This window comes from Tachyglossus aculeatus, chromosome X5 (assembly GCF_015852505.1).
Source record: "Tachyglossus aculeatus isolate mTacAcu1 chromosome X5, mTacAcu1.pri, whole genome shotgun sequence".
Classification (NCBI taxonomy): domain Eukaryota; kingdom Metazoa; phylum Chordata; class Mammalia; order Monotremata; family Tachyglossidae; genus Tachyglossus; species Tachyglossus aculeatus.
In genome coordinates, this window is record NC_052097.1 from 7,305,121 (window position 1) to 7,327,501 (window position 22,381).

General features: G+C 41.0%; 1 protein-coding gene across 1 annotated transcript in view; it reads right to left on the reverse strand.

Moving 5' to 3' along the window:
- Positions 1-22,381, reverse strand: part of KIAA1109 (KIAA1109 ortholog) — a 174,169-nt gene that overhangs the window by 84,279 nt on the left and 67,509 nt on the right. Inside the window, exons 26-40 of the mRNA XM_038769136.1 lie at positions 21,427-21,707; positions 20,226-20,476; positions 17,573-17,828; positions 16,155-16,998; positions 12,945-13,015; positions 12,000-12,173; positions 11,049-11,169; positions 10,356-10,508; positions 9,226-9,353; positions 7,421-7,623; positions 6,779-6,976; positions 4,779-4,990; positions 3,596-3,747; positions 2,681-2,831; positions 1,652-1,804 (exon numbers count right to left, since the gene is read on the reverse strand). Of these exons, the coding sequence (XP_038625064.1) occupies positions 1,652-1,804; positions 2,681-2,831; positions 3,596-3,747; positions 4,779-4,990; positions 6,779-6,976; positions 7,421-7,623; positions 9,226-9,353; positions 10,356-10,508; positions 11,049-11,169; positions 12,000-12,173; positions 12,945-13,015; positions 16,155-16,998; positions 17,573-17,828; positions 20,226-20,476; positions 21,427-21,707 (3,348 nt within the window). The remainder of the gene's footprint in view (positions 1-1,651; positions 1,805-2,680; positions 2,832-3,595; positions 3,748-4,778; positions 4,991-6,778; positions 6,977-7,420; positions 7,624-9,225; positions 9,354-10,355; positions 10,509-11,048; positions 11,170-11,999; positions 12,174-12,944; positions 13,016-16,154; positions 16,999-17,572; positions 17,829-20,225; positions 20,477-21,426; positions 21,708-22,381) is intronic.

Here is a 22,381-nt window from a genome sequence, read left to right on the forward strand (position 1 = left end):
GTTGGGATGAGAGCAAAATGCAAAATGCAAGCAGTTCCCCCACTAACCAGTACCTGGGATCTGAATGAAGATGAGTAGGTAATTATTTGGTTAATGAAAGCTTTGAGAGTCAACGCTACTCACTTGGAGACACCACTATAAATACCCCAACTCGTGTGACTTTTTAAAATCGAAAACATTCACAAATTTGTTTCAGCGTACAGACTTTACATACGTTCTATGAATGTAACAAGGAAAATAATTTACATCACTGGGACAAAAAATAACCAAGAAGGAAACACACACACACCCTCACCCTAGGACTGACCCACTCACAGAGACTCATTTTACCAACCTACAGACTTGTGTTGTAGAAGGGAGCAAATACAGTAGAAGGTTAAGTGAAACGTCAGCAGGGACAGCCACCGCCACCCTCCCAACTGACTGCCTGGAATTTCCAGCAGCAGATCCACGGAAGCAGTGGGAGGGAAGAGATCCAGGCAGCCAGCTGGTGAAGTGGTAGCCAAGAAAAATAATAATTCGCACAACTCGTCTGCTAACCTAGACCTGCCATTCCTTGCACAAAGAGGACAAACATCAACAAATTTTAAATAGGTGTTTCAAATCGAGTACATTCAAGTGCAAACTGATGGGATAATACTGAAAAATACAAAGCAAAATGATCAAAAGGAAAACACTTCTCTAGTTATCTAAGAGAACTCAAAATTGTCTAAATAACGTTTTCTTAAAGTTTACATGCTATTTTATTGTTTGACTTCCTAAGTAGAACAAGTTTCAGAAGATCTGTGTTATATATAGGACCACGTGTATTTTCTCATATACCTAGAGAAAAGTAGTATACATCTAAGTGTGCACATTAAGAATTCCCACCAAGCTACTGGAAGATAGTCATTTGTGTAAATTGATGAAAATAACATGTAGAGACAAAGTGTTTAAAGATAAATACTGGGACTACTACTGGATTCTGAAATTCCCTATAGTGCACATATTGGCAAAACTACTCACTAGCAGAAATCAGTGCAGTCTGCCCCAGAAAAAAAATTGTATTGCCAGTGAAATCCATTTGATTCCATTAGGTTATCCTAAGGTAGAAAGCAGATAAATGTAGTACTGGATTCAGCTGAGGCCAAGCTTTCAATGACTAAACCACTTTTAAATTGCACTTAGTATGCTTACTGGAATGGCAGTGAAGGGAAACTATAAGTTTGAAATTAAATAGGAAACATATCATATTTATATTAGTTGTTTACTATTTATTATGTTGCCCCTCAAGTGGTTGTTCTATAAGCTTTATGCCAGCAATTGTCACAGGTGGTCCAAGGTGGCATTTGGGTAATCCAAAAATATTTCTAAAAATACACAGCTTCCTGTGTTTATTCAAAATAAAATGATTTAAAATGCTGTGTATAGGTAAAATGAGGTCATGAAGCACATATGAGGATATGTAAGTTGTCTGCCCATTTCTGTTTTAGTACAGGTGGATTTGATTGTGTGGACCACCAATGAATATCCCACCTACAAGTGGCCCTTCTCATTGAAACTTTGGAAATGCTTCCTTTACATAACCTGCTATAACATTTTCTAATGGCAGAAGTTAAGGTCTAATATGACTATATGTCCAGAGAGTAAAAATTTCACTTTGGTCACTCACCATAGTGGCATCTTCAATGATTGAGTAATTAGCCTGATGGAGGTAGTGGTGTAATATATTGCACAGTAAGCATGAAGGGTTTTCTTGGAGGAAGCGAGCAAGTTTTGTAAGTCTGTTATATTTACTTCTCAAGGGAAAGTGCATGCTTTTATTCTGGAAAAAAAAATTTTAGATGGGTTGAAATTAGAGATAATAATAATAGTAATAACAATGACAATCGCATTTGTTAAGTGCTTACTATGTGCCAAGCACTGTTCTAAACACTGGGGTAGATACAAGGTAATCAGGTTGGCCCACGTAGGGCTCACAGTCTTAAACCCCATTTTACAGATGAGGGAACTGAGGCCCAGAGAAGTGACCTGCCTAAAGTCACACATCTGATAAGTGGCGGAGCTGGGATTAGAACCCACGACCTCTGACCCCCAAGCCCGTGCTCTTTCCACTAAACCACACTGCTTCTCTAATCTGATCCTACACCATGCACTATATTGTGCTATATAGTATTATGTCAGAAAATCAAGGACCATAATCATTTAAAAACCTGCTTTAGGCTTTTCATCCCTACTGGATGGCAAAACTCCCTTACTAGATAGTAAATTCCCTGGGGATGGAGATCACATCTTCTAACTTCCATTCAACTCTCCCAAGCACTTAGGGCTCTGCCTGCAGCACAGCCTCAATGACTTCCACCCAAAATCCAGAATATGTACATATTATGACTTTGGATACATCTACCAGAGTTCCTTAACATTAATAATAATGATGGCATTTGTTAAGCACATAAGCACTTACTATGTGCAAAGTGCTGTTCTAAGCACTGAGCATTAAAAAGACTAGCTCCTCGCATTAAAGCATCAACCTTTGAGAAGAATTAACGGATGATGCAAGTCTACATGTTGACACAAGTGAAACCAATCCAAGGTTTCTTAACCAATGCGGATATTACATTTCATACATTATTAGTGATGACATTGTGAAAGACAGTACCTTTCACACAAGTCAATTATTTTTCCAAAAATAACTACCCACCTCTAAAGCTTCTGTCATTATGCATCCCATCACAGCACAAATTCTCAGGGTTCCTTCGGTCTCTAATTTGTTTAAAGATGATTTGAGTTGATCAATGGGAACGAGCCATGCTCCTACAGCAGGGGTTGCTGTGCTCAAAAGGTTCAACTGCCTATTAAAAAAAAAATGCCTGCTATCAAAAATTACAATTGCCCAGAAAAAATATATTTAAATATAGATCAAACCCATGCATATTCAACCCCATGTGTCTATTGTATTCTTCCTTTATTCTTGATTAATAATGCTTAAGGCATATGCGTGAAGAGGGAATTTTATGTATTCACTTTTTGATTCTGCTTAGTCTGCACTGACATTTACAGTCAACCTATCATTACAACTATAAATGGGTTGAGGAGGTCACGAAAGTATAATTTGTATGAGGAGAGTGATTTAATATGACTTACCAAACCAAATATGTTTGTTATCTACAACGCTGTGAGTCGGGATAGCACTGTCCTCCTGCTGAATGTAGAGCTGCTTTGCTCAGTCGCACAGCAGCTCTACACTAGTCCTGGAGGTGGGTCGTTTGGAGGACCCTTTATGCAGGGAACAGAAGCAACTCTTTCCTAGATTGTGAGCCCTGCAAGGAACAGCTTTTATGTCCAACTCCCACCTGTGTATTCTCTCCCAGAGGACAACACAAGCTCTACACACAGAAAGCACTTAATACGTAACAGTGTTACTTAGCCCATTTGCTACTCGCACACACAACTGTCTCTTAAAAAGGCAGGAGTGACAAGCAGGTCTTCAAGAATCTCCTCAGGTAGTACTTGAAATCATGGAAATTGGATCCCCAAAACGGTCTGCAGTCAGAGAGAACAGATACAGTTTGCCATTCCCAGTTTACTGCTTCAAAAACAAAAATGATGTTCATACCTAGAAAAGGTGTGGGGCGGAGCTCTCACATTGGTGGGGGCAGCAAAACTAAACCAAATTTCTTTGATAGTCAATTTCATGCTGCAGGAATCTGGAGGTGGTGGCATTAGAGGAAGATCTTTTTTCAAATCATCAGATTCAACTCCTTCGTCCTATACAAAATTGACATTTTAAATCAACTGGCATGAAAGAGTACAGTTGGAAGTTTCAGTACCTATTCATAAAATATCCAAGACTAATGAAATATTTGCAGCAACTAACATTCATGAAGTGCACTTCATGACCACACAGTAGCAGTTAATTCTTCTCGAAAGCTGTAGCCTTAATGGGGGGAACATGTCTTTTAAATGTAAAGGAACTGTGATAAATGTATCCGCCGTCATTATTAACTTCTAATTTAGCATACTCTGCAAACAGTTAAAACGCGGTAACTATATAAGCAGGTAGCAGTATCACCTTGTGTTAGTACAGCACTTTCATTTTTCCAAAGAATTTTTATATTATCTCATTCTATTCTCCTAACGTCAATGTGAATGAGACCCGGGCAGGTATTATGATCCCCATTTTACAGATGAGAAAAGTTGAGGCACAGAAACATTAAGTGGCTTGCCCAAGATCACACAGGACACCCGTGATAGAACTGGTTGGAGGCAAGGCAGAACAGTCCCACTCCCCCTGCCTTCACGAAGCTGCCCTGATTAATTCCCAGTACCACAAGATGGGTCAAACCAATAGCCACCTTCACTCACATGCATTCATCACCAACCTCAACCTTTATGCATAGATCAATCATGTTACTACCTGCTTTGTCATTCTTATTCCTGCTCCCACTATTTGTAAATGACTCGTTTGACTCTCCACCCGTGAAACTGAAAGCCCCTTGAGGGCAGTAACCACAGCTTTTCCTTCTCTCTTCCAAGAGTTTAGTTTGATACTTGGCATACGGCCGGTACTCTTTTTTTTTTCCACAAATATCACAAATTGATTGACTGAGCTGAAAGACCAGAACTCAGGCCTCCTCTGATTCCCAATCCCTCTCTTTCCTTTAGATTACAAATCCCTATTCAACAAGGACAAATAAAATTGTAAATCTATCCCATGAATCCTGTGTCAGCAGATGTTCATTTATATTCTTTCTACTATGGCCTTTTGTTTTCTTTAGGGTTTTTGGATGTTCGCTCACCTGTTCATCTGAAACGGAATTCCCATTTACGTCTGAAGAAGGACTTATTCGATCACAAGGAAGATTTTCTTCAGACACATCGGTATTATAACCACTGCCAGTTGGGGAATCAGAAGAATTGTTGGATGTGAGCAAACCACCTCTCTCGGTGGCATTCGATTTGCCCATAATTCCAAAGGTATTATATAAAAGAGCCCCGGACTGCCTTCCTCCTGCAGAAATGCAATATTTTCCTGTTAAAACTGATGTCTCCATGTACTCTCCATGGTACTTAAATGCATTTAAGAACAGGGAATTATAATAATAATAATGATGGCATTTGTTAAGTGCCTACTATGTGCAAAGTACTGTTCTAAGCACTGGGGAGGATTCAAAGTGATCAAGTTGTCTCACATGGGGCTTACAGTCTTAATCCCTATTTTACAGATGAGGTAACTAAGGCTCAGAGAAGTTAAGTGACTTGCCCAAAGTCGCACAGCTGACAATTGGCGGAGCCGGGATTTAAACCCATGACCTCTGACTCCCAAGCCAGTGCTCTTTCCACTGAGCCACACTGCTTCTCCGTAATGATGGCATTTGTTAAGCGCTTACTATGTGCAAAGCACTGTTCTAAGCGCTGGGGAGGATACAAGGTGATCAGGTTGTCCCATGTGGGGCTCACAGTCTTAATCCCTATTTTACAGATGAGGTAACAGGCACAGAGAAGTTAGGTGACCTTCCCAAAGTCACACAGCTGACAAGTGGGGGAACCGGAATTTGAACCCATGACCTCTGACTCCCAAGCCCATGGTCTTTGCATTGAGCCACGCAGCTATTTCTCTTTCTCTACAAAAAACAATGTGTCCAAGTCCTTCATAAGTGGCTCTCATGTTGGAAACCATATAAAAAATACATCTAATAAATGAAAATCTAAACAGGCCTTATACATCCATTGAGGCAGTGAAAAGGGAGAACACCAAGGACTTAAATTAGACCCTATAAGTCTCTACCTTATATGTCTGCTAGATTACAGGGAAAGGATGTTATAGCATTAGAAAGCCTGGTCTGAGGAATGTAGTTCCAAGTTAAGGTTATGATTTATGTCCTCTGGGGAGAATCATGAAGCCCCTGGGTGCCTTCTCTCTTTTTCTTCACCCTATTCTCAAAGTGGCTTCTCTGTCTGTCCGTCTGTACCATCTTACGTTTTCTACCTTTTTTAAATGCTTAGTTTTACAGGACGCAGAAATGGAGATTATGATCCGCTGGGTGGCTTCAGCTCAGGAAAGGGTCAGAACCACCAGAAGGTGTTCTTTCCCATTACACTGTATGCTACCTGAGGTCAGGGATCATGTTCACCAACTATACTGCATTCTCCCAAGCGCTTTCTACGGTGTTCTTCACAAACTAAGTGCTCAATAAATGCCACTGATTGATTGATTGATTAAATGATTGGGTAAAGGAGAGGGTGCAGATGTGTCACCTGCCACTCCCTGTTACTAGACGAATCCCCTTGCAAGGATTTCCTGAAGGTGGTCAGTTAAATAAGTCAGATAGCCTCCTCTGCAGGGAAATGGCTCTCCTCCAGGGACCCTCCACAGGTTGGATGGACCAGGTGTGTCCCAGTCCTTTAAAACTTTGCTAACTCCTGGTCTACAGCAGGACACACCTCTTTTAGACTGTGAGCCCACTGTTGGGTAGGGACTGTCTCTATATGTTGCCAACTTGTACTTCCCAAGTGCTTAGTGCAGTGCTTTGCACACAGTAAGCACTCAATAAATACGATTGATTGATATAGATGAGCTAACATGGCTCACACCCAAATTACAGAAGCTTATTTTAAGAACCACTGATATGAAATCCCCCATGAAAATACAAACTAATTCACTAATTCCCAGTATCACGGCTTTCATCGCAGTTCATATGGATTGTCATGAAAGTAACCAAGAAGGAAATCTTGATATTTATCACCTCAATAGTTAACAAAAAAAAATCTTCAGGTAAATGAATAAAATGCTACTTACCTTTTATTGTTAGATTTTCTAGTCCACATTCAAACATTATCCAACCCCACTTTTCTTGACTGGGCCCCATTCGCATTCCATCTGGAACTGTGTGCTGATCGGTTTCATCCACAAAAGTGAAGTCATCCAGTTCTTCAAGTGTAAACAGAACTTTTGATTTCTCAAAAGGAATAGCAGTGATTGCACAGGTCCCCATGTCTATTGCAAAAAGAAAGGAAAGTACTACTCTGTTGGCGCCAACTTTGTTATAGACAATTTAAGCATTTGACAGCAACTTCCCTAGAGACATTTGTATGTTGTCTAAAAGAACTGATGGAAAATGAAAGAACGGGAGAAAAAGTATGATCGCTCCCACTGCGACAGTGGAGTCCTGCCCAAGTTTGACAATCCTGAGATGGCAACAACCAGGTCTTCCAAACCTCTCAACCCTTCACCCCCTCTACTTTGGGGGGGATTCAGACCAAATGAACCCCAGCTAAGAGGTAGGGGCCTGTTGGGCAGGAGCAGTACTCTCCAGCCTATGCTCGATTCTGACTCAATTTAGCACTTTGACAGCTTCTCTTGTGCTCAATCATTGTTGTCGCTCCACTGTTGAATTCACAATGATTAATTTCATGTGGGGATCGCATTGTTTGATCCTACCTGTTGTATCCAGACCTCTAAGCTGACCATGAACTCGATGAATGTTTAATTTGGCTGCAATTTCTTTGCCTTTTTCCGCTCCGGCGTTAGATCTCAGAGAGCCAGAAGACTGAGGCTGCATTTTGCTGGCGTTGACGTATCTCTCAAAGTTCACAGACGTTCTACCAGGCTCTGCATTGTTTGAAGTCTCTTCAACCACACCTCTTTCCAGAAAAGAAAAAATGATGTTAGCTAATATGATAAAAATCTTACAGTGCCAAAATAATTACATATATTTGATGATCTTGAGTTGCATTACTCCAGCAGATACCGGGAAACTGAGCAGGTCAAATCAAATAAAAGATCATTAACTTAGACTGAGGCTTATTTGCTCCATATTCTTTACATGGGATCTAGCTTTCAAGGGTCTCCATTTCCTTTCTCAAACTCTAGCCACCAGTATTAATCATCATCATCATCAATCGTATTTATTGAGCGCTTACTGTGTGCAGAGCACTGTACTAAGCGCTTGGGAAGTACAAGTTGGCAACATATAGAGACAGTCCCTACCCAACAGTGGGCTCACAGTCTAAAATCAATGGTATCAATCAATGGTATTTAATGAACACATATTCTGTGCACAGCACTGTACTAAGTGCTTGCGAGAGTTCAATACAACAGGGTAGGTAGATGTGATCCCAGCCCACAAGGAGCTTACAGACTAGAGGAGGAGACAGACAAATTACAGGTGAAAATGTACACAAGTGTTGTGGGGCCGGGGAGGGAAAAATATCAAAGTGTTTAAGGGGAAACTCTCTATCAACTAAAGCTCGGACGGGTGCCCATCCACCTCCGCATCAAGCAGAAACTTTTCAGCATCAGCTTTAAGGCATTCAATCAACTCTCCCTCCCCTAACTATCCTCACTACCCTCCGACTACAACCCAACCCACATACTTGGTTCCTCTAATACCAATCTACTCATCGTACCTCAATCTCATCTCGTGCCATCAACCTCCTGCCTAGAACCTTCCACCCTCTTCATATTCAACAGATCACCACCCTCCCCAGCTTCAAAGCCTTACTAAAATCACATGCCCTCCAGGAAGCCTCCCCTGACTAATCTCTCATCTTCTCACCCAATTTTCCCTTCCTTCTGCATGACCTTGAAGTAGCATGGCCTAGTGGAAAGAGCACACGCTTGGGAGTCAGAGAACATGAGTTCTAAATCTTGGCTCCAGCACCTGTCTGCCATGAGACCATGGGCAAGTCACTTACTTTCTCTGTGGCTCAGTTCCCTTACTTGTAAAGTGGAGATTAAGCCTGCCATCACCACGTGGGATATGGAATGTATCCAATCTGATGTGCTTTGAATCTACCCCCAGTGCTTAGTACAGTGCCTGACACATAGTAAACCCTTAAATAAGATTTTTCTTTTTAAAGAGACCTATGCACTTGAGTCTGTACCCAATAAGTATGTAGGTAATCAACACCTCCTCCCTCCACAGCACTTAAGCACATATCCTTTCACTTGGATGCCTCCCCTCCTGAAATCTATTTTAATGTCTGTCTCCCCAAATAGATTATCGGCTCTTTGAGAACACGGACTAGGCCTACTGTACCTTCCTAAGTGTTTGGTACAGTACCCTGCACACAGGAAGTGTTCAATAAACACCACTGATTAAGTGAAATAGTCTTTGACCCAGCTACCATTTTAGACACAAATTTTCATACACTTATAAGCGAGGGATATATTAGGAGAAAATTATGTATTATACTATATGGTGGTGCTAATTCACACTTTCCAAATCATAATCTTTTTCTTACCTATTCATACGCACTTGTGTAGCAATTCTATCAAAACACAAAGCTACCAGGGAAACATGAGTCACACTCCTACCAGCAGCTGAACTTGGCGATTCTTCCACTGATGCTTGTAACAAACACAAATTTACCTAAGATATAAGAAGTCCCAGATTGTTAAAGACAAATTCCAACAGGTCAAATAACTTCAGTTCTTTGTCACTTGAATTATAAAACCATTAACATGTTAAGATACAGATGAAGTTAAAATTAACAAACTATTAAAACTACTATGTGTCTGTGATCCCAATAATCTGAAAGGGAAAATTTCAGGCACTAAACATTCAAATTGAACATCTTTACAAGGCTCATCTTGAACACACTGCCAAAAAGCAGTGCATTTAGTTTTAGAACTTAATTTACATTGCTATTGTTCTCTCACTGCGCAACCCACTAGAAAACAGTAGAGTTCATCAGCAAGTCACTGTCGCCATTATTATTATTATTACTATTAATAATAATAATAATAATAACTTAGTGAACACATATTCTGTGCACAGCACTGTACTAAGTGCTTGCGAGAGTTCAATACAACAGAGTAGGTAGATGGGATCCCAGCCCACAAGGAGCTTACAGACTAGAGGAGGAGACAGACAAATTACAGGCGAAAATGTACACAAGTGTTGTGGGGCCGGGGAGGGAAAAATATCAAAGTGCTTAAAGGGAAACTCGCTATCAACTAAATAATAATATTTAATTATTATTAAATAATAATGATAATAATAATAATAACAATTATTATTATTATGGTATTTATTAAGCCCTTACTATGTGCCAGGCACTGGACTAAGTACTCGGGTGCATACAAGCAAATCGGGTTGGACACAGTCCCTCTCCCACATGGGGCTCACAGTCTCAATCCCCATGTTACAGATGAGGTAACTGAGGCCCAGAGACGTGAAGTGACTTGCCCAAGGTCACACAGCAGACAAGTGGCAGAGCCGGGATTAGAACCCTTGACCTTCTCACTCCCAGGCCCGTGCTCTATCACTATGCCATGCTGCTTCTCAGATCAGCATTACAGAAAGCCCAACTGATAAGACAAATGTGAACCAACATTTTTCAGGACATGCCAAAAAATACAGAAGTCCTACCTTGGGTATGCTAACATTAGCCTGGAGACCTTTAATTGTCACATTATCTTGCTTAAGTGAAAGATTTGTCTGAGCTTGTCCTTGGTTTGCCGTGGCTGTTCCGGTGGTAGGGTGCTCTGGTTTTGTTCCTCTTACATCTGGTTTGGAGGATAGCTGCAAAGAGTATGTTGGGTATCCATTAGTCTACACTGCCCGAGGAAAAGATTTACTCCACAACCCAAACAGAAAGATAGGTGTGCAAATTCAAGTGTTGGATATTAATTACAAGTCTAGTGATAAAGGAGAAAACATTCCTTCAGCGCTAAAGGCTGCACCGTCTTAAGACTAACAGATATGAGTAACAGTCTGGGAAAAAAAAAAACAAGGGAGAAGGCTCCCAATTTTAAAGAAATGGCTCTCCAATTTCTCAACCCTCAAGAATTGCTCCTAATTGTTTCTCTTACCCAGGCCCACATTCTCTCTCCAACTTAAAATTAAAAAAATTAAGAGTGGCATAATGCCCAGGCTGGTTAAGGGGAGAGTTATTTCCTTGTTTTTCCCAGGGTGAAAATGGAGGTCAGGGTGATAGTGCGCAGAAACCATAAGTAGCAAATCAGAGAGTGTGGCTACAGTTCAGTATGTGCTGGAGGTGGAAAAGGGAGGAGAAAGAGGCACTCTCACCTCTGAACAAGGATTTGGAGAAACTCAACTTACATTTTCTGAGACAGCTGTCTTGCTATTCTGGATCGCTTCACTGAGGACTTTGGAATGAAGATCATCCACAATTGCAGCTGGATGACGGGTGCTGGCACAGTGAACCATTGCTTCAATATATCTGGTGAGGAAGAAGCAGCAGCATACAAAAGAAAAACTGAATTTTACTTTGGTACCACCATTTTAGAAGCAGCATGGCTTAATGGATGGACCACGGGCCTGGAAGTTAATAGGACCTGGGTTCTAATCCCAGCTCCACCATTTGTTTGTGCAACCTTGGGCAAGTCACTCAACTTCTCCGTGTCTCAGCTCCTTCATCTGTAAAATGGGGACTATGACTATGAGCCCCATGTGAGACATGGATGGATTAGTTTGTATCTGTGGTGCTCAGAACAGTGTCTGGCACACAGTAAGCACTTAAATATGGTTAAATTTTTTTAAAAAACCATGAAAAAATGGAAGTTTGGAACCCCAAACTTGAAAATACCATCCGTCACTCAGTGAAATTTCCCCTTATATCGCTGCTAGAAGGTACGAATTCCAATGGTCTTTTCCACAGCACACAAGTTAAAAGAATAAGTGTCCCTCTTTTCCTTAATATTAATAGAAATATTTTTCCTTAGAAATCCATCGCAACTAGACTACAGTTTGGCTCAGCTTGCACACTGACTGAATGGGTAAACAAAAAACGAGTGCAGGTTATCACCACGGGCATAACTTTTTGGCTGATCGTAAAGGTTGCATCTGCTTTTCAGAACTCTTATCTTTTGAAGTGATCATATTCCAGAAAGTACCAAGTAAAACCCAATGTCACCAATTTGGAAAAATAACCTAAGTGAATCCACTTAGATGCTTTGGCCACTATTCAAGAAGAAAGCTATTAGAGACATTCACCTACACACAGAGTATCTTTTTTATGATTTTAAGTGTTTTTAAAGAAAAAAAAAATACCTGTCCAGAGCTTCTGCTACTAGAGGAGTCAAAACAACATCCACAGTTCCCTTTACTTCTACTATAGCTGTTGTCCTAGTCTGGGAGATGGGTTGATCAAGGTTCCACTCTTCCGTTAATGTTTCATCATCTGTGTTATCCACGGCTTTCTTCTCCAAAGGAGTATATGGTGTACTAGAGGCCCCCAAAAAGGACAGAGTTTATTTCATTTTAAATATAGGTTCAAGAATCATGAAGTTTCCACTATATTTCTAAACAGAAAGTAGATACTGTGCAGACTAACGGAAATAATTATGTCCTGCAGAGCACACATGTGACAAAATTAATTTCAAATGGCAATCTCACAGGACTAAGTCTCAGGTTTCTCAATTACAGCCTCTATAAGGGGGTTTATTGTTGTATTGTACTCTCCCAAGAGCTTAGTACAGTGCTCTGCATCATCATCATCAATCATATTTATTGAGCGCTTACTATGTGCAGAGCACTGTACTAAGTGCTTGCACACAGTAAGCACTCAATAAAGACCACTGAATGAATGAATATTTCATTCTTTCTTGGGCTGAAAACCATCTCTAATCAAATTGTGCCTTTTCAGATTGAATATGTTAGAATCAGACAAAATGCCGCCTAATTATCTTGATGGAATCCTTTACAGATGTCATTATATCATATCCGATCTTTGACGCTTGTAAACTCGGCATGCTGAATTTCTGTTTGGATAAAACTTGTTATCCCAAAGTCACAAATCATCCCAAAATGTAGTCAAAATATTTACTGACATTGCGTTAATTTGAGTGGAAGTATTGTTTTGAATAAAGCCTGGGTTGTTCCAGTTTGTCTGAAGCACGAGTTCAAATTAGCCCAGTGATTCCTCAGGATGAACTGCAAGCGCATAGCATTCACTGAGAGGAAGCCAATTAGTTCAAAGGCAAGCCGTTTACTCACTTTGAAGTTGATCCCGATAGCTGCATACCCCGATCCAGTAAAGCATTCGCCGTGAGTCCCTGTTTGATGACCTAGTACGGTATAAAATACACGGCTTTTTACTTAACTTTGAAAATCGGGTTTCCGAGAATTACCATGTGGCATTTATTCCTTGGGATGGATATTAATAAAGATTTTTCCATGAGCGTTATGCCAGCCTTACATTTTTAGTTCCGGTGGACAAAACTAAACATTCTTTGTATAAGTTTCTCTGTCTTCAAAAATAGATCATTTCCTAGAAGGAGATTAAGCAGACTGCAGAAGCATAATTGAATTTTTCCACAGAAAAGTCAGCATGAAAACAAATTGTTTTAGAATCCCTGAGCGCCATTAGTCTCTTGCACAGGGTGAAATCAGGACAATTGGAAACCAAGGGATCTACCCTGCGGCTCTAAGTGCAGATAGGGAGGGAGAAAAAGTGCTTAATGAAGCGTTTGTGGCCCCAAGCTCCGGGCACCCAGCAGGCAACACGTCTTGGGTTCCATCTTATCTCCCAAATGTTTAGTCCAGTGCACTGCAATAAATATCATTACCACCATTACTGCTGAATGATTTTCACGTGGAAAATTATACAGTTTAGGCGTATCTGTGCAGATTATCCATGACCTTCTAACAAAAAGGGTGGTGGCTGAGGAGGGGAGAGATGGGGAAGGGAGAGACAGGTGACGGCGCACCCAAATCAAGAAGCTTCTGGCCTTCATTGTGGGAGTTGCAGCGTTCAGCAAGGCTCAGAGTATCCAGCCCTTTCAGTGCCCCAACTCTCATGGCAAAATCTGGGGTGTTTTCAACCAGTCACACAGCCTGCAGAAGGCAGGGAGGGTAACCTTCCCATACAGATTGCCTGTGCGAAGCTGCTTTAACTCACGATGCAGTAAGTTCAGTTCAATCAAGTAGAAGCGCCTGAGAGTTACAAAGCCAAGGTTAGGTTTTGCCAAACACGTCTGTTGACTGGGCAATGCCACTGAGCCAAAAAAAAAAAAAAAATCAACTCTACAAGGAGCAGCTCCAGCAACAGAGGAAGGAACTCTCTTGGCTGAGGGCATGCCTCCTTCCATGCTTCTTGCTGGGCCAATGGTTATCCCCTTTTCTAACTAGCTGCACATCTGCCACATTCATGCCTATTAGACAGTGAGCCCAGTGTTCAACCTGGTTATCTTGTATCTACCTCAATGGTTAGAACATTGCTTGGCAGGTGGTAAGTGCTTAAATATCCAATGATTAAATTCCACAGTTCTTAGGAATCATAGGAAACAGATGGACAGCCAACGAAGAGAAAAGACTCCTGTAGCCCAAGTCAGAGGTACACCCGGGCCACAACCCCTCGGGTAGAGGAATTTTTCAATTGTCCGTGCCTTTCAGTTTCACTGTTCGACCGAGCCATAGGTCAAGGCAGATAGTTGAGAGTTTAAAAAGGAATACTGTTCACCACACATAATGATGATGAATCACTATGCTACAGGGGTATCAGTTTATAACGTGGCTACCTAGAACACCCAATTTCATGCTAGCGCGACATTAACGAGAGGAGATAGAGTCAATAAAGTCCTAGGAACACTTATAAGCAAGCACATTCCAAACCAGACTCGGCTTCTCCTTTATGGCAGTGTTAACCTTGTGTGCTCCGGGAAATCGGCTAATAAACACAACTTGGACACAATATTTTGTGATGGCAATAAACTGGATGACATAATCCTTCTATTACTCTTGAGAGAATAAACTTTGGAAAGTTCAAACTCTCTCTTCTTTTTGCTGAATCTTCCTTACTGAAAAATGTCAATACAATACTAAATGGAATTTTAATTCAATTACGGTCAGTACCAAATCACTACACCAAGAGACAGTCTCAAAAAAATATTCCCCACGTAGAAAAGTGACAAATCGTGAGTACACTTTTAAGCAATGAAATCAGCTTCCCAACCTATCCTTCTATTTTGAATTTTTAATGTTGACCATCTTCCGTAGATTTATTTTGACAACCTTAATAATGATAATAATAATGTTGGCATTTGTTAAGCGCTTACTATGCGCCAAGCACTGTTCTAAGCACTGGGGTAGATACAAGGTAATCAGGCTGTCCCACGTGGAGCACCTTCCCTAAACCCTCATTTCCTCGTTTCCCACTCCCTTTGCATCACTATGATACGCTCCCTTTACTCACCACCAACCCCAGCCCCGCAGCACTTACATATATATCAGTAATTTGTTTATTTATAACAATGTCTGTCTACCCCGCTAGCCTGTAAGTTTGTTATGGGCAGGTATTGCGACTGTTATATTGTTGTACTCTCCCAAGCAGTAAGTACAGTGCTCTGCACACAGTAAATGCTCAATAAATATGATTGACTGATTGAGGTCACTGCTCCCTAGGCAAAGTTACATCCAGGATCTAGACATTTGTTCAAAGGAAATCACTCACAAAGAAGTTTTCAACCCCATATTTTTGGTAGACGCCTCAATAAAACAACACCTAACGTTAGCAGCCTCCCCTGTCAGTGCAACAAATCGTCATCATTGGTATTTACTGAGCGCTTTCTGCGTCCAGAGCACTGTACCAGGCACTTGGGGAAGTACAATACAAAGTTGGCAGACACGTTCCCTGCCTACAGCAAGCTTACAGTCTAAAGAATGAGCATGGACATGCCATTCCACACAGACAAGGACAGGTGTGGCATCACAGAGTCTGAGGAAAGGGCTCTCTGGGAAGGCAGGCTTATGGCACTGTTCAAAAAGAGACGCAGACTCCAGGACTGGCCTGAACAACCGGCTCTTTGTCACAGGAAGGGTGAAAGGGCCATTCAGGAAGATAAGTTGCCAGCAATGACAGAAGAAAGGAAGAGGTAGAGTCTGGGAACACCAAGACCGAGGTACAGTACGGGGAGGGGAGATGAGTGGGCTAGTGACAAAGTGACTGAATGAGAACAAGGAGAAAGATTTTTGAGGAAGGACAATGCTCCCTGAGTACTAGACTAGATTAAGAAAAAAGAAGCCTGGCAGATGATTAAATAATTATCAAAGACAATAACTATAAACCCTTTAAAAGGAGTGGACCAGAAATTCTGAACACCTAAAACGCCAGCTACGATGCTGAAAAGATGTAAGATAATTTCAAAAACAATCCTACGCTGGATTTTAACAGCAGGGAAGACATACTGGTAGCTTCCTATTTCATACCTTAAATGTTGGGACAAAAAGTTGTTCGAAGGATGATGAGTTTTCTTCACTGGTTGGTGTATCTAGGTCCAATGGGCGATGCAGAGAGGACTTGGAGGTTCTTTTGTTTGACGGATGCTTAACTGACCAATTGATCACTTGGTACTGAGTAAGATAGGCTTGATAACAACTCATTACGGGTTGTTGAGAAGTGATCTGTTCATTCCCTGTAGATTTCTCACTCTCTATGATGTAGAGGTGTTCTACGAGCTCATCTTCCCCGCCTAGTGCAGAAACAAATGAAGCCTGGGATGGATGGGTTTTGATAGCCAGAGTCTTTGGATCCTGACTGCCCTCTCCGTGGGCCGAACTGGTAAGCGGGCCTTCTATGCTGTGATAGATGGAACCTCTGCTGTAGTCAATCTGCTGAGTCTGTTTTTTCTTCTTCTTTCTCCCGGGATAAGTTCCTGGGCCTTCATCGCTGCTTACCGGCTCAAACTCTTCCGCTGCCGAAAAGTAGGCTTCACTGTCGGCCATTGACATGCTGGAGTCCATCGAGCGATACTGATGGAAAGAAGTAGAGTCTGCTGATGGTGTGTACGGAAAAGAGCCAAAGCTCCTTCTCTGCTTTGGGGAGTCCAAGACATTTTCATCACTTCGAGACACATCACTACTGAACTGAACTCCCACTGTGACAGGCTGCTTGTCCCCATAGAAAGCGGCGGTGAGACTCTTGGTGCTTCCAAGTCGGGTAGAACAAACCGATGCTTGGCGCTTCAAAGGAGACCGGAGCGGAGACTGAACTACTGATTTATCCTGGGAACCGGGGGAAACGGGGCTGTTTTCTGAAACTTCTGCCAGAGTACTAAGGAGAAAGCGAGACACGTTCCAGATTTATTTTTCGTGTTATATGGCTGACTTGGCTCTTGATATACTGTTAAAAAGTCCTACTAGTATATTAATAGTTTGACCGTAGTCTTTTGTAATTTATTTCTCAAAGAAGACAGGAGTCCCTACTTGTACAAAACACGATCTGCTTACAAAGTAATGCCAGCAGCAAAATAAAAAAAAAATTAAAAATTAAAACATATTCCTCTGTCTGTTCAGTACACAAACAAAAGCAAAACGCTATTATGTAGTTTGGGATTTTCTATGCCAAACTGGGAAAACAAAGTGAAGACAAACAAGAAATTCATTCTGAAGGTTAAATATGTTTATGACTTTTTTTCTAATTTTTTTTTTATTATGCAGCCATAAAAGCCATCGGCATGAATATAAGTCTTTGGAGCCATGTCATTATCAATCACTCATATCTATTGAGCACTTCTGGTGTGCAGAGCATTGTACTAAGAGCCTGGGAGAGTAACATATAATGAGATGGTAGATATGATCCCTGCCTGCAAAGGACAAATTCAACCTGGCACCAAATAAATACTTACCTTACATGACCATCATCTTTTTTGTTCCCTGCAGGGAGCTCCTTCTGAACCAGGAGTTCTTCAGTTGCAGAAGAAGGGCTCTCCTTGTCAGCTGCCAACAAGGGGAGAGCTGCACTGGAGCTGCTATTTTCTTCTGAGGAGGAGGAGCTGTGAGAGCGGAGTGGAACCTGCAGACTCAGATGCTGAGCTTTTCTTTCCACTTCTATTCCCACGGATTTGCACTCCCAATCTTTCCTCTTCATGCCATTCACTTTCCCTGCGTAGAGAACACCAGTGAGAGCAGGATTTTAGAAAAAAATAAGCCTTCACATTTTCGAGACTGCAAGAATATACACACAGGCACACATATCATTTGCAAGTCTTAAGAGTTCTGTGGGTTTAAGGTTCTTAGTCATTTGTTTTTGAATGAAGAATAGTCTCCATTAAAATACTCAAAAAAGTCAAAGATTTAAAAAAAAGTCTAAGTGGAATCAAACTGAGTTTATAAAGATGACAAAAAGACAACCAGATTAAAACTGGTTCAGCACCCATCTCCAACCCCTTTAAACAATTCATGTTTGTTGGTATCGTTCTAACGCTTTCACAAATTTGCTCTTTATTCTAGCTTGTGAATAATTCAGAATATTTCTGAGTACCCCAGCCTGCCAGTGGCTTGTCACCAATGCAAAAGATGGTCTTTACCCTCAATAGCTACAATGCTTTTAAAAACCTACAGCTGAATATTAAAAAACAAATTTAAACTGTTCAAATTTCACCTTTATGACCCCTAGTAGAAGCAGCTGAAAGTGGAGAAAGAGGGAGACGAGAAGCTAACATTATAAAGAATATGAAAAATAATGAATTTCTTCCCTGGGAGGGAAGGTAGGAAAAGGATGGAAAACCTGATAAACAGGGACAGGGAGTTGTTCCAAGAGGAGGAAACAGACAGAGAAATGGCTCAGGGACAAGTATAGGACTAGGAGCAGGTAGGGAGAAGCTTTACTTTGCAGGAGCAGATGGAGTGACAGGAGAGTGGCAGGAAATAAATGAGCTATGAACCTATCATAATCTGGAACCAGCCTGAAGAGGTCATTAAAACCAAGGGTAATAAGTTCAGAGAAATGGGCAGTGGCAGAAAGCCACTAGAAGATTTTAAAACAGGAACTGAAGCAACTGAATCAAGGAACAAGAAAGACAACTCTGGTTATAAGAGACTGAATTGTGGAAGACCAAGGTGATTTAAATTACAGTAATCCGAAGTAATCCAAGTAGGAGACAATCAAAGCCTAAGAACACCAGTAACAACAGTATTAATAATCACAATTGAGGTATTTAAGCACTTACTATGTACCAAGCACTGTGGTCAGACACAGTCTAATGGGGGAAGGGGGCAGAGGGAGGAGAACGTTTACTAAATCCCCATTTTACAGATGAGGAAACTGAGGCAGAAAAGGTAAGTGACTTGCCAAAGGTTACTCATCGGGCAAATGGCAGAGCTGAAATTAGAACCCAGGCCCTCTTATTCTCGGGCCCATGCTCAAAGAATTGGTTTGGGGATAGAAGAGGAAGGGGTAGATACCTGAAATACTGTTGAGGACTAATTGCTATATTTGGCAGCAGAGAGGATGTACAGGAACAAAAAGGGTGAGAAATTTTAAATAATATTGTAGCTGTAGCATCTGAGGTAACAGATGTACTAATTTACATCTATTTTACTAATTTACTAATAAATTCAGTGCATTTACAAAGCCTTATGTCCACTTGCCTGTTCTACACAACAAGCTCTCCTAAGAAGTATACAGCTGGACAGGTATATGGAAAACAGAAATTAAATTCTTTTCTAAGAGATAGTATTCAGGGCAGAGGCAGGGAGAAAAACTGTAAAGCAATCTGAGATGAAGATGAGGCATGTAAAAGAAGAAAAGTCTCAAACAGTTGGCAACTTGGATCAGAGAAGGCAAAGTGCTCTAATGGGAAGAGCATGGATCTTGGGAGTCAGGAAACCTGGATTCTACTTCCCACTTCTGCCACTGATTGCTGAATGGCCTTAGACAAGTCACTTAGCCTTTCTGGGTCTATTTTTCCTCATCGGAATATCTGCCTCACCCTATTGAAAAAGGGATCTCACAGGGATGTTGTGAGGGTAAAGTGAACCAACTAATGAGGAAGTGCTTTGGAAAACTAAAGGCACCACACAAATCCATAGAATTGTTCGTTATGGAACTGAACCAAGGAAGAATGGCCAGATTGACAATGTTAAATTTATGCTATTCATGCAGATACAATAAGAGTGATAGGAGAGAATAATATGACTTGGATGAAAAAATTAACCATGGCAAAATAATACATTAGTAGCCTTAAGCTACAAAAATTCTTAAAACACTTACTTATCAATAAAACATACAGGAAAACTGTGTCATTTATTAAAGAAAGGCGACAAGAAGATGTTAGGAAATACTGATTTCTCTCTTTCTAACAAGTGGGGTAACATGGAAATGCACTTACAGTCATTAAAATGAGTGCATAATTACTTGAACTCTACCCCTCTCTGTCAGGGTTGCCTGATGATTAAGTTCAAATTTACAAGTCACGCTGAGGTCACAGAAAGACTTGGAGACCATTTCAAGGAAGACTGAGAATTATGAAAGGAAAGCTAAAATGCATTTTATTTTACCATCTATGACTTTGGGAATCTCTTTGGTAATAATCCACTCTCCTGGCTGCAGTAGAGATTGTCCATAAAACATGTCCGAGTCCGCACTAGTGCTTGAAAAAGCAGAGCTGCTTGAAGGTGTCAGCTCTTCAAGTTTAAAGAAATCTAGTCCAGTCACTGTGCCACCAAAGAATCTGCAACCACCCAGACAGCCACACTTATTCTTGCTTCTTTTATTCTTTACATTGTCATCTTGCCACAGGAACCACAACCTATATCATAAAGGGAAAACACAAATGATATTTTTCTGCAAACGCCATATTATGCATGTGTTCATATAAAATAAGCTACAAGATACAAACCATGTCAGTATAATAGACCAAAATTTAAAAAATTATGGCATTTGTTAGGTGCTTAATTTTTGCCAAGCATTGAACTAAGTGCTGCGGCAGATACAATTTAATCATGTCAGACACAGTCCCTCTCCCACATGGGACTCACAGCCCAGAAGAGGGGGAGAGCAGATATGGAATCCCCATTTTATTGGTGAGGAAACTGACGGACAGTGAAGTGACTTGGCCAAGGTCACACAACAGGTAAGTGGCTGAGCTGGGATTAGAACCCAGACCCCCTGACTCCAACCTTCATGCTCATTCTACTAGGGAATGTTGCTTCTCAATGAATAAACGTTTTGGGACAGATTTAACTAGCACATAGCCTTCTGAGCATTACCTTCTTAATACAGGAATTAATTCTACTCCACAACACATTCATCAAGCATATTCTTCAAGTAAAATGGAAAAGAATTTTCCTAAAAAAATGTGTTTTCAGCGAAACCCTCCCAATGGGGGTGGGCCTTCCCACTAGGAACTGGAATATTTGCCCGGTGGCCTGCTAAACTCCAAGTCTGGCTAGCCAGGACTCCTATAAAGGCTCTTGGACCTACTGACCTGGGCTCCAATCTACTCATCCTAATTTAGAATGGGAAGTCTCAACTTCAGGGGGAGGGAGATTAGGGGAGACCCTGAGAGATAAGGCCAGCAGATATCATTATGGGCAGGGAATGGGTCCACTAATTCTGTTATAGTGTACTCTCCCACGCACTTAGTACAGTGCTCTGCACAAAGTAAGCACTCAAAAAAGACCACTGATCTGTTGATATCAACTAAAACAGGTACCATGTGCCCGGGAAGCCCCACAGATTTCCCACATTTTCCCATACCTCTTAGTTCTGCTATCATGTATTTCTAAGAAATGCCTTTGCACTTCATGTTTGCAGTGATGATCAGCAGCTAAAGCAACATCGGCTGTAATGAGTCCTAAATTGGCTGACCCAGCTTCCAACCAGTAGGCCCTCCGCAGTACTGCAGGCTGAAGTCCAACTCGACAACTATTTAATTGCTCAATGTACTGCCTCACTTGAAAATCTTGAATTGCAGCACTTATCCCTTCGCCAACCGACTGATTGTGGAGATTACAGTTTGCAACTCGTACTGCACCCATCTAAACGTAAGATGAAAGAAAAAAAAACACTGATAAAAATTACTCAAATTTTTAACTCAGTTAAAAAAAAACAAGACTTTTTTTAACTCAGAAGAGTTAAACAACATGGGCTAATTTAAGGTGATTTACAAAATAAGTGGCTAATTTTGTAAGTCCCAAATTCTTACTAGTGGTTTGGATGCAAAGAAAATGATCATTTATTCTGAATTCGCTTCTTTTCAAGCCATTTCTTAAACACTTACTGCACTATGTGCCAAGCACTTTACTATACACTGAGGTAGAAACAAGATAATCGGTCGGACGCAATCGCCGTCCAACAGGGGACATTCAAACCAATGTCCTTCAGTAGATTTTTCAACGAAAGGCACTCATGCTAACAGCCACTTCATACTCTGAATTCATAAAGCACGCCTTAAATATTTTTAAAGCACTTGCACATCCATTGTCTTATTGTGGGGCTGAGAGACGGGTGAATCTTTGCAATTTTGTTTTACAGCTGAGAAAGCAAAAGCACAGAGTGGTTAAACAATCGTTCAGGAGGCCTTCCCAGACCTCCCTTTTTTCCTCTCCTCCTCCCCTCCCCATCACCCACCCCCTTCCCCTTCGCACTTGTATATATTTGTACATATTTATTACTCTATTTTATTTGTACATATTTATTACTCTTACTAATG